The sequence below is a fragment of the Tursiops truncatus genome, chromosome 5 (genome assembly GCF_011762595.2).
Source record: "Tursiops truncatus isolate mTurTru1 chromosome 5, mTurTru1.mat.Y, whole genome shotgun sequence".
Taxonomy (NCBI): Eukaryota; Metazoa; Chordata; class Mammalia; order Artiodactyla; family Delphinidae; genus Tursiops; species Tursiops truncatus.
In genome coordinates, this window is record NC_047038.1 from 26426344 (window position 1) to 26442520 (window position 16177).

At 36.8% G+C, this 16177-nt stretch overlaps 1 protein-coding gene across 4 annotated transcripts in view; it reads left to right on the plus strand.

The window, feature by feature from the left end:
- Nucleotides 1-9004, plus strand: part of ARSJ (arylsulfatase family member J) — a 71686-nt gene extending 62682 nt beyond the window's left edge. For all 4 annotated transcript variants that reach the window (XM_019927840.3, XM_033856733.2, XM_033856732.2 and 1 more), the window contains one exon: nt 6563-9004. In XM_019927840.3, coding sequence (XP_019783399.1) covers nt 6563-7961 — 1399 coding nt within the window. In that variant the 3' untranslated portion in view covers nt 7962-9004. The remainder of the gene's footprint in view (nt 1-6562) is intronic.
- Nucleotides 9005-16177: the final 7173 nt, after the last annotated feature.

Consider the following 16177-nt stretch of genomic DNA (forward strand, 5'->3'; position numbering starts at 1 on the left):
TTAAAAGATTACAAAACTCTTCACATGTTCTAATGCCAAGCTGAAAGGCTCACTTAGCTTTTTTCTTGTAAGCTGGCCAGAAAGTGAGAATGATAGCTATTGTTTTAAGCAGATTTGGCATCAACTCTAGTTTTACTGTTGTTCATATGGAATTTTCTTCACATGGTAGCCAGATGGAGACCAAAAAAATCCACTAAATTTCAAAATTAGTTTATTTTTTAGCAAACATGATTACAGTATGTATTCAGAATGCATTATGTGAAAAACCTATTTTTTAATCTAACTTTACATTATCAAAGAAAGAAGTTAAATATATGTTGATGCATTGTGGAAACCTGTTTATCAAATACTTGTACATAAATATTATAAACTTGGTTTTGTAAAGCTGCTCTGAGGTCGTATGGAGTTCTTTATGGAAACACCAAGCTATAGTCCTTGACACATGAATTTTTATAGAAGGAACCTTAGAGGTCATTTAGTACTTCTTTTCCAATTCAGGTATATCTTTTACAGAATCTTTGGTAGATGATCATCTAACCTATTTTTTTGTGGTCTTTGTTTCTTTTCTTTTTTAGAATTTTTTTTTTTTTTTTTTTTTTTTTTTTTTGCATTGAATTGAAATCTGCCTCCTTGTAATGTTACCCATTAGTCCCAATTATATACTTTGGAATAAAACAGAGACCAGCTGGTCCATCTGCTATTCACCGAATGATGAAAGCCACAAATCTATAAGTCATTATTTTCTTCCCTTTCCTCTCTCATTATCCTCCCTCCCCTCATTGAAATTGTCCTATCAGTTCTAAGTCCAAAGTATACATTTGATCCATCCACTTACTTCCATTTTTACTGCCACTAGATGGTAGTCCAAGCCACCATCATCTTTGACCCAAACTACTTTAATAGCCTTAAAAAAAAAACCTCTGTGCTTCGATTTTCATCTCCCTACAATCTCCTTCCTATACCAACGATCTACAAATTGTAGTCCTGACACCCTAGGACAACACAAGATGATTCATTAGAATGTAAGAAGAAATACCAGAAGTTCTATTTATATTTATTTTTATCTCATCTGTCTTAATTTCTATTTTTGTATAAGTTTCTATAATGTTTATAAATTAGTACAGTGTATATATTTTAGCTCTTATTTTTCTTTTTTGCTTTTTATTAAATTCATAGTCTGATAGATCCAACTTCCCACATCTATTTACATAGTCTTATATAACTAACATGTAAAGAGTTGATTTTTTTAAATAACATGTAGTGCCTTTCGTTTAACCCATTTAGATTTTCTTACACATTTTTTTAAAATTTTGAAACTATCTTATACCTACAGAAAAAATTCAAGTACAGCACAAATAACATTTTTTCCTGAACCATTTGAGAGTTAGTTGCCAACCTGATGCCCCATCATCTCCAATACTTTAGTGTGTATGTCCTACAAAGATATTTTCCTACATTAGCCACAAAAGAACTATCAAAAACAGGAGAACATTATTATTCCTATTTAGTCCTCAAAGTATGTCCTTTATTGTAACCATTCCAATTCAGAATCGCGTTATTACATTTATTCATGTCTCCTTAGTCTCTTTCAAATTGGAAGAGTTCCTCAGTCCTTCTTTGACTTATATAACCTTGATACTTCTGAAGATTTTAGGTCAGTTATTTTGTAGAATGTCCCTCAGTTTAGTTTTGCCTGATATTTACTGAGAATTAGATTCAGATTGTGTACCTTAGGGTGGAACACTGTAGAAACAATGCTATATTCTCATTGCATCCTATCTGGTGGCACATGATGTCGATTTATCCTGATTACTGATGATGCTAACTATGATCACTTGATTAATATGGTGTTTATCAAGCACTTCCAGTGTGTGGTTACTCTTTTCCATATATATAATTAATAAGTGTTTTGTGGGGAGGTACTTTGAGACTCTATCAATATCCCATTGCATACCAAACTTTTCCCATTTACTTATTTACTTATATTAGTATGGACTCAGGGTCTCCTATTTTATTCAGCGGGTGTAATTTATTACTGTTTATTTTGATGCTTGCCTTGTCCCAGATTTGGCCAGTTAAGAGCCCCTTAATTCAGGTTTCTACGTCTTTTTGACATATTCCCTTTCAGTCTTTAAGCCCTTCTTTAACTTTCTATGTACATTTTATCATCTGTTTCAACAACATTTCAGGTCATTTAGATTACTTTGAATCTTCATTATGCCGCTTTTAACTATTCCTCTTACATAATAATCATGTCTTCTATTTCTTTATTCAAGTCGTGGATAATAATAATCAATGAGTTGAAGCCAAAGAAAGGGCCCAGTTGTGCTGCTCCAGAAACTTCTTTCCAGATCGGGGATTCTCAACCAGTTAATCAATTAATATTAATTAATATACTATTTTTTAGTTTATTTTGAAGAATTATCTGATTAGTCTTCCAGCTAGTTGCTGCTGCCAAGTCAATGTCACTGACAAGCCAAAAACTCTATCAAGATCTTCCCTAGAGCCCAACCATCTCCTTCCTGAAAGAAAAAATTTTCTTAGCATTTTTAGCATGCTGCTCTTCATGACTGACAGCACCATCTCCGTCTGATCCCAGGGTTCAGAGAACTCTTAGCTTCATGTCACCCTCATTGCCAGTAGGATCTTTACTTACAACCCACTTTGTAATATAACAGCTCTGGGGCCAGGGGGAGAAACAGAACAAAACAAAAACTTAATTCTTAGCACATGTTATAAACTCAGTAATATAACTTAACTACGGAAATGAATAAATACTGAAGATTAATGCAAATAAATTAACCCAAACTTTACATGGGTCTAACTGTTCAGTTAGCTGTGAGTGTACAATGTGAGTCTCCAAAGCCAAAAATCTGGATTCCAGTATAGAACCCAAGACTTACAGCTGTAAAACTTGGGAAAGCCACTAAATTACTCTGAGTTTCAGTGTCCTTTTATTGTTGTTATTGTTGTTGTTAGATGGAACTAATAAATGGAGCCCGCCTGCCTGCTCCACACTGTTGTAGAAGCCAGAGAATATCATGTAAATGAAAAGTTTCTGTATGCAATTAACTGGTATGAAAGTGTAAGATTATCATTCTTATCACAAATATATAGTGCTGTCATACAGTTGATTTTCTGTTATTTTATAAGAAAAGAATCATGGGCAGCCTTTTCAAATGCCTATCATTTTCCTAAGCTATTTTCCTAATTCTGATCCTTTTTTAAAAAAGAAAATGAAGCTAACTTGGCAGGACTTTTCTTTTGATCCTACCTAATTTGTTTGTTTGTTTAATGCTCACAAATTATCTACTTAAAAAGTTCTCAAAATTTGGGGAGGTCAGCATAAGCCTCACTATTTGGTTTATAAATTCTTCCTATCTTTAATTAGAAAGTTAGAACAGATTCACTTCTCAAGACTGACGTGGCATCTTTCCTCTGCTCCTTGATTTTTCAAGAAGTAGTGGAATTAACTCTTAAAGAGACTAGAGAAAGCATCAGGCTTAGCCCTTGTTGTTCAGGAACATGTTTCACAGCCTGGGGGCAGGTTGGGGAGTTGGGGGACATCTCTATGTCTCTATCTTCCATCTATAAAATGAACGTAAAGAATCCTACTTCTCACTGTTGTAATGAGGACTAAATGCAATAATGCATGTGAAATAAGGCCTATAAATTATAAAACTTTAAAGAAATATGTTAGTAACATATGATTCAGAACTCTGGGATAATAATAATAAAAGCTATCATTTACTGAATGTACTCTCCTTACCAGACTCTGTGCTCTCTTTTGATGCTACAACAACCCAATATGTATTATTATCCCTATTTTACAAATGAGGAAGCTGAGGATCAGAGGGGATAAGTACTGCCCAAAGTCACACAGCTAATTCGCAGTGGAGCAAATTCAAACCCAGTTATGTCTGGCCCCAAAACCTATACCCTTAACCCTTGTCTCCAATTTTACCTCATACTCCCTCCTATTTGGCCCTACAGGGTTGAACTCATTTAAGCAGGAGCTGCCCTGAAAAGCTCTCTTCTGTTTGGAACTGCTGCCAACCTTTATATTGTTGATTCTAAATTTTGCAATATGAAAACCATTCTATTCTGGAGAAGACAGAAACCACATTGCTGATTAATAGCGCTGAACTCTCTTATTTATCTGCTAACACTGTACCATCTTCTGAAAGCAGCAGCCCTCTTCTTTCGTACTCTTTTTGTATGAACACTTTCTCTATTTTACAATTTCAAAAGCCTCCCTTTTGAAATTCCCTTTGCCTTTAGTACTAGGTGCAAAAATGCCCAATTTAATTAGAAAGACTTTAGTTGGTTACCTGTTCAATTACTTGAATAGATTTCTGGCCAAGTACATTTTCTGCATAAGGTAATTAGTTAGTAACCCATGCCCACAAATCCTCCCTCAAATTCTTACATCATACAGATTTCTCCTTTTTAAATATCCTCAATATTTATATTGATAGGCGTTACCAATTTGTCATGTGCTTATACAAAAATTAGTGGTTTCAGAAGTGAATGATCCTGAACTGAATCAATAATTATCAAGAGCAATAACACTTTATGAATTTAGTGCTAAATAATACATATGAAAAGCTTATTTCTTTGGCAATTTATTACTTAAATTACCACAAGTGTGTTAATTGTGAACTTTGACAGCTAAATGATCAGCTGTGTAGACAGGACCCATATGAATGCTGCCTTGTGTTAGTGACCGGACATCCCTACAACTTCTATGAAACCATCAGCCTGTTACTGCTCTTGACACTTTGAAAGAACTCACAGTTGCATTATACTATCATTTGAACATTTGAAAATACATTGAACTATTCACCAAAGACATGTGTGATACATTGACCTTTCAGGTTCAATCGATTTGGAAAAAAAAATTCTTTTTGATCTCAGTATTACTCTTTGTAATTTGATTCCAAGAATATTTTTACTTTTACACTAACACTCTAAAAACTTCATTTTCTCAGAATCTCTATAGTTCCTATTTAAAAAGTCTTTTTAAACTTATGTAATAACTATAGATATTAATCACTTTTAAAATGGCATGAACTAATGGGTACATCTTGACCCAATTGAAAATTCATACCATTCTCTGGAAAAAAGTCCCTTGGCAAAATATCCTTGGGAAGAGAACAATACCAGAAATTAACAACTGCTTAATTTTAATGTATAGAAAGAGTTACCTTGTTTTCTTAGACTACATTGTAAGTGAATATAATTTTCTTAAAAAGGAGACACTGTGGGAAACATATGAAAGGATTCATTTCCTGCTGTTTTTGGAAAAATGTAATTCTTCTGTAGCATTAGCTAAAAGATTTACCTAAAATGGCTTTTCAACAATAGTGTATTGTGAGTCAGAAATATTTTCTTTCTCGTTACAGAGATTTAACAGGTTTTGACAATCAAACAGGAGATTTTTGTATAATTTTTGCATGAATGTTTAGTTCTTCCTACTCAGCTGGAAATTATTTCAGAAAATGATTTAGGAACTAATGTGAGGTCCTTAGACCAAAAACAACAACAACAATAACAACAGCGTGTTACCAAAGCAAACTTGAGTCCACTCACCTGTGCGCAGCGCCCAGTAAAGCCAGTCTACTGCCACCGGGTTGTGGTGAAGGAAAGTGCAGCATTTATTGCAGTCCCCAAGCAAGGAGTCTAGGCAGCTAGTGCTCAAAAGACCCTGAAATGGCTTTCAGGGAAAGGTTTTTAAAGACACAGTGAGGGAGACGGTTATGGGGTGTGTGATCAGCTCATAGACATTCTTCTGATTGGTTGGTGGTGAGGTAACCAGGAGTCAACATCTCCAACCTTCTGGTTCCAACCAGCCTGGAGTCTATGTGCTTGTGGGCAGCATTCAGTTAACTTCTCCCACCTGGTGGGGGTTTCAGAATCGACAAAATAGTTCAAAGATATGGCTCAGAATATTATCTCTAGCCCTTGAGGAGGAACTAAATGTCCTTGACTTTGTTTAATGGCTAAACTATTACTATTTTGTCTTGCTTGACTGTTTTCCTTTGTTTCTACATTTTCTCACTTCTCTGATTAAATTTATTCTTTGGAACTTGGGGAAGGCCTAGGAGGCTAAAGTTTTTCTGAGAACAAGAAGCAGGCAGAGGACATGGCATGGTGGGAGGGGGCTGGGAGGTGGGGTCTATCCTGAGAAGGCTCCACAGGATCCTGCTTGGTTACAAACACTCTGAAATTTATATACTTTCCTTTCTCATGTTAGTTTGTTATGTCATGTAATTAATTAAAAGATTAAAGTTTATTCAGATTAATTCTGTTATAAGAACTTTAAAAAGATTTTGAGATAGGTGGTGAAACCTTAGTTTCAAAAGTATTGATTTAAATGCATTTCAAATGTTAAACATGTAGCTAATTAGGGTAGGACTTTTGAGCAACAGTAGAAAACTGAATTGGTCATATTTTATTTGGGGTAACATTTCTCTTCATAGAAACATTGTTTAAGAATCATTGTTTTATGTGGAATCTATCTTTTATCCTGCACTGACACAATTTTTACTCTTTTGTCAAGGTATCAGATACATACCGGACTTCAGCATTCTATCATAAGACCTACACAGCCCAATTGCTTACCTCTGGACAATGCAACCCTACCTCAGAAGCTGAAAGAGGTTGGATATTCAACACATATGGTTGGAAAATGGCATTTGGGTTTTTATAGAAAAGAATGTATGCCCACCAAGAGAGGATTTGATACCTTTTTTGGTTCCCTCTTGGGAAGTGGAGATTACTATACACACTACAAATGTGACAGTCCCGGGATGTGTGGCTATGACTTGTACGAAAATGACAATGCTGCCTGGGACTACGACAATGGCATATACTCCACACAGATGTACACTCAGAGAGTGCAGCAAATCTTAGCTTCTCGTGACCCCAGAAAGCCTCTATTTTTATATATTGCCTACCAAGCTGTGCACTCTCCACTGCAAGCCCCTGGCAGGTATTTTGAACACTACAGGTCCATTATCAACATAAATAGGCGCAGGTATGCTGCCATGCTTTCCTGCTTAGACGAAGCAATCAACAATGTGACCCTGGCTCTAAAGACATATGGTTTCTATAACAACAGCATTATCATATACTCTTCAGATAACGGCGGCCAGCCCACAGCAGGAGGAAGTAACTGGCCCCTCAGAGGTAGCAAAGGAACCTACTGGGAAGGGGGGATCCGGGCTGTTGGCTTCGTGCACAGTCCACTTCTGAAAAACAAGGGAACGGTGTGTAAGGAGCTTGTGCACATCACTGACTGGTATCCCACTCTGATTTCACTGGCTGAAGGACAAATTGATGAGGACATTCAACTGGATGGCTATGACATCTGGGAGACCATAAGTGAAGGCCTTCGTTCTCCCCGAATAGATATTTTGCACAACATCGACCCCATTTATACCAAGGCGAAAAATGGCTCCTGGGCGGCAGGCTATGGGATCTGGAACACTGCCATCCAGTCGGCCATCAGAGTACAGCACTGGAAACTGCTCACAGGGAACCCCGGGTACAGTGACTGGGTGCCCCCTCAGTCGTTCAGCAACCTAGGGCCGAACCGGTGGCACAACGAACGGATTACGTTGTCAACTGGCAAAAGTGTATGGCTGTTCAACATCACAGCTGACCCCTATGAGAGAGTGGACCTTTCTAACAGGTATCCCGGAGTTGTGAAGCAGCTCCTCCGGAGGCTCTCACAGTTCAACAAGACCGCGGTGCCTGTCAGATACCCCCCCAAAGACCCCAGAAGTAACCCTCGGCTCAATGGAGGAGTCTGGGGACCATGGTATAAAGAGGAAAACAAGAAACAGAAGTTACGCAAAAATAAGACTGAGAAAAAGCAGAAGAAAAGTAAGACAAAGAAGAAACAGCAGAAAGTGGGTTCGTTTACAAATTGCCGATTGGGTGTTCCTCGTGGATAGGTACAAATTTTTTCCTGTCTGGTTAAACTTAAATCAGTACTTAGTCTTTCACCAGTTTTCTAGGTGAACCAGCATGTTTTTGGCTCAGTAGGATTCCTGCCATCAGCCTCGCTGTTTTCATGTTGTGCTACTCCAGAGACTTCTGCCACCTGGAAAGCTTGTGCTCAGTGACAAAGGTGCTACTTTTGGAAGCCATGCTTAGAGCAGAAAGGAGATGTTTGTTTCTCTTGCTCTTTTATAAAAGGTGGTCAGTGACGAGTCCAGCTGTTGTGCTTCAGTCAATTGACCAAACACTATGCTTTAAATTATAACATTGGACTGTAACCTGCAATTGATGGACATGCTACTTTGATGGAAGTTACAGAGCAGCATGATTAAAAACCACCTTTGATGAAGTGTAGTCAAAGGTTGCATCACCTCAAAGGCCTTGAAGAACATTTTTTTCTTAGAGAATTTTTGTATATCTATCATAGGGCACTTGGGTTTTTTTAATTAATTCTATTTCATATATCATTTCCTTTCCTGTGAAAATAAGCTGTTTTTCTCACATGTGAACAGCTTGCACCTCACTTTATCATGCATAAGGGAATGGCAAATAAGAAAGTTTGAGCACACTGCCAAAACGTGAATGTAACTATTCTCTAAACACTTTAATAGAATGATGTTTCAGAATAAAGTACATAATTTATTTTTACAGAAAAAATATTAATTATTTTGTTTTCATAAATAGTTATACAGATGACTTTTAATTATTTTATTTTTATTTTCTACATACCATTAGAAGAATTTTATTTCATATTATCAAGATTATCAAGCACTGTAATACTATAAATTAATAGTGTATGAATTTATAGAATATAAAAAGAAAAAAATGATAATCATCATTGTTCAACCATTATTTTGAATGTAATAAGATGAATATATTCCTTACAAATTACTTGGAAATTCAGCGTTTGTACAGAATTGAGAGACAACTTTATTGTTTCTGTCATAAACACTTTATTTATGTATCTTAATTATTAAAATGACATTTTATAGCACCAGCAGATTGTGTGGCTTTTCTGATTTAACATCTATATAGAATTATATTATTCATTTTAACAAATCTTTACAAATAGGCAAATGAAGGTATGATTTGCTAACAACCATAATAATATAATATGAATTTTGCAAATAAGAGATATTTCCACTTGGCCACTGCATGGAGAAAAGTGTTCTCTTGTTAATAAATAAGATTTGTAATGACCCTACTCTTATACAAAGTGGACTTGGTGGGGAGATACAGAGAAATGAATATATGGGTCCTATCTGGCATTGTTAAAAATCGAATTTGAAACTCACGCATGCAAATGCCATGAGGAGGATTAAAGGAACGTGAACTGTAATGAAGTTTATCATGGGTGATCAGTGAGGACAGGTTGATGTGGTTCCCATGGGCCCTGGAGTTTTCTTTAAGGTGCCCTCTCCTAATATTACCTGTAAGTCTCATAGTTTGCACTCGAAAAATCACAGAGGGCTAGAACTGTGATATGTGAAGTTACAATTGTGATTAAAGAAATGTACGTGGCAGTATGGCAGCATACTATTAAATACATTTATATCAGAATTCAGAGGATAGCTTCTCACAGTTCATGGAAATCTATAAAAGAATTGATAGACTGTTACCAAAATTACTAAAATGGACAAAAATAATTTAATATTTAAAAATTTTAATATTTCATTTCTAGAATATATATCTCCGTTTCATTATATAGGATTAAGTACTATTTCCTGAGTTTGTGTTTTGTCAACTGTATATTTAAATGGGTCTTAAAAATCAAAGGCATACTGTCAGTGTTTTCCTCTCAGTGGCACATAAATTAATGAGGTGTCATAAAATAGATAGTATCTTATAATTCAAAAGATAGTTATTATTACATTAAAAAAGAGTTCTGAGGAAAAATGAGTTCAGGATATGTGGAGTTAAACAAGGTTAAAGGGTTCAATTTATGCAGACTTTCTTACAGTTTTTAAAATCTTAGCTTGCCTTGTAAATCTCTAACAGAAGGAAATTTTTATATAGTGTTTTCTAATTTATTTCACCATAAAACCCTTGTCTATAGGACATTACACAGGACTAGGCAAAGTATGGAACAGACCTCAGAAATTTTTAGTGTAAACATAGAATCTTCTAGAAATCGCTAGCAAAACAAAAAGGAGAAAAGAGGCAAATTAGGATCATGAAAATTAACTCACATTTGAGGCCAGTAGATATTATGTAATATGGTGTGATTTTAAATTCTCTGTAAATGACCATAACTTTCTCAATGAAAATAAATTAGCCCACAGTTTTCTACCTGGAAATGACTTCAAGGACGTTATTTACTATTTTTAGGAGAGTACCTGCCCTCCCCCCCATGACTCTGGGTAGGCGATTTAGGAGAAGTCTGTGTCTTGCCCTTAAGAAACTAAAATCTAATACAATAGTCATGTATAAATAATGAACAGAAATGTTTCCAAAATGCTGTCAACAAATCACTAGGTGTTTCAAGATGTCCAGGGAGGAAAATACTCTGCACTTGACTTTTATGCCTTAACCATTAAAACTATGTTCACGTGGGGCCTTTATTCACAGTTCATTTTCCTGAACTGTGATTCTCAGGTTGCATTTCTTTTGCAACCTGAGAGTTGCCCGTGGCTTTTTCAAGTGTAAATAGCACCACTTTAAAACCTCTGATCCTTTTATTAGGACACCAAAGGAAACCCCTGGAATGAAATATAAGTATCCCCCTAGCTTTGTCAGAAAATAAATTGTGGATGTGGCTTATGTGTCTTGGATGGGAAAGAATCTAAATCATTTTATTCAAACGACAAAACAAACAAAACTCTGTGGTACCTTTCAATCAGTGAAAAACATCCACACCATGGCTGTCAAGTCTTGTTCATCTGTATTTACATACTTTTCCCTTTTAAGAATCTTAAGAATAGAGGAGAAACTGTCCCTTTGATAGCTGAATGAGTAGATAGTTAATACATTGTAACATTTGATATTCCAAGGTACATGAATTTGGCATCAGGAGCTTCTTAAGCATTTTATTCCTGGGATTCTTGAGTACATACACTGTGAATTTGTCAGTAGCCATCAGAATGTGTGTTGTTGGCAGGAATAAACTGGCTTGCCAGAAGCAGCAAACAAAATTCTTGTGTCAGAAGTTAGTAATTTCATTGTTTCCTCTTAGCGAAATTACTTATTAAAATTCATTCGTTCTACAAATGTTTGTTAAATCCTACTGCCTCCTTGGCAGGCAATGTTCTTGGTGCTTGAAATCCATCAGTGAACAAAATAAAAATTCTTTTTAAAATTCTTATTCCTTGTGCAGGTAACATTCTAGCCAAGTGATGCAAACAATAAGTAATAAACATAAATAAATTATATACTATATAAATAAATTATATACTATATAAAGTAGTGTGGAAAAGAAAGAGTAGATCAGGATAAGGGGAGGACTCATTCAACACCAAGTTTACCCATCCATTTGTTCAGCACTTGGTAAGTGCCACATATGATAAATGCTGTGATATGGTGACTAGCAACATGAGACAGAGTCCCTGTTTTCAGGTAGTCTGCATGCTCCTGGGAGACACAGCCATTAGTCAAATAACCAAACACCCTCCTCTTCTCCACTCTCTTCCCCTACTTGATCTTTCTCCATAGACTTATCCCCCTTTAATATATTTCATATTTTACTTACATATTTTATTTATTCTCTGGCTCTTCCCACTAGAGTGTAAGCTTCTTAACAAAAATAGTTTTATGTCTGCTCTATCTACATCTGTATTGCCAGTATGTAAAACAATGCCTGGCTCCTAGTCAGTGTTCAATATATATTTATTTTTTGCATGAATAGGTAAGGTAATCACAAATATTCATATGTTCAGCTACATTTGCTTGGGTTGCCACTTTCCACGGTTGTATAGGAATTTCACTGTTGAAAAATAGAACTAATCATCCCTAATACCATTCCTCATAATAATAGCATTGTTGTGAAATGAAGAAATTTCTAGCATTAGAAAAAACTAACTTGAATAATGTATAGTTATAGGAACAGAGTGTTAACAGCAAAAACCAAGCAAAAATCATACAATTCTGAGAGCAAATTTTATCTTTATTACCTAACAGAGTACAACATAATTATTCTAACACTACTTTGAATGTAACAGAATACAGTATAAATGAGTTTCCAGAAAGGAGAAATGGGGATTAAATTGTGAATAATTTTTGTAGCAAGCCATAGAAGGGAAAAATATAAATAGCAAATAAACCTCTGTGTCTTCACAGAATTATGAAGCCAAATGGACTATATCCCACATCCTTGGGTATCTTATTACGAAGCTCTCCAAACTGGCAAAGAAAGAAATCTGTTTCTTTAAAGGTAAGTTTTTCTTAAGTATTTTATTGGCCGTAGCATCTCTGTGAAGTCCATTGATTCATTGATTAGATATGACATTATAAAACACACGACATGAAAATGTTGTCCATGGGAGTTAGGTAGACTTGAACATATTTACTTAACTTTCCATTTCATATCTATGATTTGAAATTTCCTTCCTCTCAAATGTACTACAATCCTATAATATTCTTTGTCAATTGGGTTATGCAGTTTTGGATAAAGTCAATCCCACCAACTTAAAAGGTCCAAGAAAATAACATATGCTTATTAAAATGTGTATTCATTCTTTGCAGAAATTCTTTAGCTGTTAATTATAAATGGAGGGCATCTTATCTAATGAATCAAATAAAAGTAAAATTTATCTTTCAGAATAAATATCCAAAAACAATTTTTAATATGACATTTTTTTATAAATTAATTTATTTTTGGCTGCGTTGGGTCTTCATTGCTGGGCGCCGGCTTTCTCTAGTTGCGGCGAGCAGGGGCTACTCTGTTGCAGTGGGTGGGCTTCTCACTGTGGTGGCTTCTCTTGTTGTAGAGCACGGGCTCTAGATGCATGGGCTCAGTAGTTGTGGCTCGCGGGCTCTAGAATGCAGGCTCAGTAGCTGTGGCACATGGGCTTAGTTGCTCCACGGCATGTGGGATCTTCCCGGACCAGGGCTCGAACCCGTGTCCCCTGCACTGGCAGGCGGATTCTTAACCACTGCGCCACCAGGGAAGCCCAATATGACATATTAATGCTCTGGAAACAATAATAATTAAAGTTTCTTCAGCCTTAAGAGTTGTGAATGACTGGGGATTACTTTCGACTGAACATCTAAATTCTAAACAACTGTGAGAAAGAATATTTTCATAACAAAGGTTAAAAAAGTAAAACCTTGATTTTACTTAATAATCTGAAACTGTATCTTCTTATATCACCATCACCAGAACTTCCAGAGGCTCCTTTTCAACAAAAGTGATAGCATAACTCATCAGTCATGGAGACTCATTCTGTCTCTAATACATGTCCCACTAACATTTCTCTATTTTAAGGTTTCCCTGATTGGAATAATCAACTGTCTCTAGCATCAAGAAGGTAGGGAATTATAAGCATATAACACCACATAATTTCTACTACACATTCAGACTTAACAGCAACAAAATGCAGGGGTTCAGAGCGTGTCATCCCAAAATATGCCCCCTTGGAATATTGGTTATTTTGAGTGAATTAAAGGCACCTTAAAAATAGCAGATCAATCAGGACACCTTGACCTTCCTTTTTCTTCCTGAAAGGAGGAGATAAAAATCCCAAGTGAAAGGTGCCCTCTCTGTATCAGGAGGAAAGAAGACATTCTTATCACCAGAGATGGGAAGTCAAAGCTGAGAGAAATCTGTGCAAAAGAACTTGTTAAACTAACGCTCATCTTTCTAGTCACTTTTCCACAATTCACTGTCCTAGCCCAAACCCCTTTGCGTTGTCACATCCTCAATGTTTACTATACTTTGTCCAACCCAGGACATAAGCATCCAGCTCTGATTGCTTCTTTGGGTCTTCATTTTCCTGTGAAGGTGCCCATGCATATGTAAAAATAAAATGTACAGTCTTTTTATTAAACTTGTTTTTCTTTTCTTCAAGTTTTGCTCAAAGCCCTAAGAGTTAACTTAGCATTTCAAAAATTACAGTCACAGATACCAGGGTAAGCTATTATCTCCCTACTGGGACAAGTGGCTGCAGTGACAGTGTAGTGAGGGGGATAAGCGGAGAGGTTCTTCCCTTCTTTTTTTCTTTGACTCCATGCCTGTGCACTTCCCAGCACCTGGGCTGTGGCTGGACTGTTTCTTTATGTCCTCTCACATAGAACCATGGCTTCACATTTTACATTCTTGGTTCCTTTATTGTCCATCTCTGAGTCCCACACCCCTTCCTGCCCCAGAACTAGGCACATAGACACCTGTGTCCAACAGATTATTAACATTTAAATCCCTCCCCTCCTGAAGTTCCCTGGAATAAAGAGGTGGGTGTGTAGAGCTACCCCCATCTGCTGGTGACAAGAAGCCCTGAGCACTACCCCTAAACTTAAGTCAGCCAAGATCAAGGTAGAAGGGGAGTGGGCCATTGGGGGAAGCAGATAAAGTGTTTGTGCATGCATAAGTGAGCTATATCTCCTTTCAGGTTCAAAGAGCTCAACAGCTGCAAAGCCCAAAGACTTGCTTCAGTTTGGGGATCTAATTAATGCTTTCTCTCTATTGTTTCTTACCTTTGGGAATTCCTGCTCTTTCTCATCTAGCATAGAGGAGAGAGCAACAGAGGCTTCTAACATTCTCTGCCACCCACAGCCCAATTTCGGGAATGCCTGGACCCTTTCTTCCTTTGCCTGGAATAGAAAGCAAAAGCCAAAAGCACCATTTAGACTGCTCGTTCCAAGCCTACCTCACGGTCCTCAGCCAACAAATGTCTCAGTCCTTTCAACATGTCTGCTACTGATTTCTGTGGACTTCTCTCAAATCCTGCCAGCCTGTGAGGATCTCCTCCGTCTCTCTTAGCAAACCATGTTTCAAACAGGAACCCATCTTTGTCAGCAAAATTGATACATTTTTACTCTATTTCTTCATTGTTATCCCAAAAGCAACCATGAAGCTTCCAGAGCAGAGATCAGAGTCATTGTCATTGTCATTGTCATTACTGAGTATAGTGACTGCACCAGTTTCCCTCCTTCAGGGTTACCAGAATCTGTGTCTCCCGAACCGCAGTTCTTAATGTTACTGAATCTGGACTTGGGTCTTAAGCGCAGCAAAGCCAATATACTGACACTGGGTTGTGGTGAAGGAAAGTAGTGTTTATTTGCAGGGCACCAAGCAAGGAAAATGCGCAGCTCATGCTCAAAAGACCTGAACTCCCCAGTGGCTTCTGGGGAAGGGTTCTCAAAGGCAGTGTGAGGGAGAGGGCTGCAGGTGCCTCATTAGCTTGTGCTCAATTCCAGTATTGGTTGACATCAAGGTGAAGTTTCCAGCATCATCAATCTTCTGCTTTCAACTGGTCTGGGGTCTACATGCTTTTGGTCAGCAATTTTCATCTGGTAGGGGTCTAGTTCCTATAAAAACAACTTTGGAATGTGTGTCAGACCTTTATATCTTTGAGGGAACTGGGAGTTCGGTGACTCTGCTATGTGGCTGATTTATCATCTAAATTGTTACCTGTTTCCCAGCTCAACAGCTATTCTTTGTTTCTGCATCTTCACATTTCCTGATCATTAACTCTTGAACCAGCTTTTGAGACTCGGGGAAAACCTGAGAGACTAAACCAAAAGTCTTTTATTTCAAAAGATGGGGACATAGGGAGTTGTATATGGTTTCATTAAGACCCCAAATAAACTCTTTTCTTATCTGCAGCCTCCTGCATTATTTTATTTTGGTTGACAGTAGGAATGTCTACTACATGCTTACCCTATGACAGCAATTCCACTCCCAGATATTTACCCAAAACCAGTAATAAAACCATTACATACCTAGCAAAGTGTCTTGTACACTGTAGTATTTAATTAACATTGAACACAGAACAAAAAAGGCCTAATATAATCACTCGATATTTTAATAATTTTCCTACCATGTTAACTAGCATGTGGAAATTAGTGGAACCTAAATAAACATCTCTCCAATTACATGTTACAGATGACTGCCACCAGGTGTCATGTCAACAGGTTTCTCTCAACTGGCTGAAACTGTATGTAACTAATTTTTAATTATTTAAATCTACGTCCTTTAAAATTAAACCATGAAACTGAGGCAATGTGAATGATATATCGA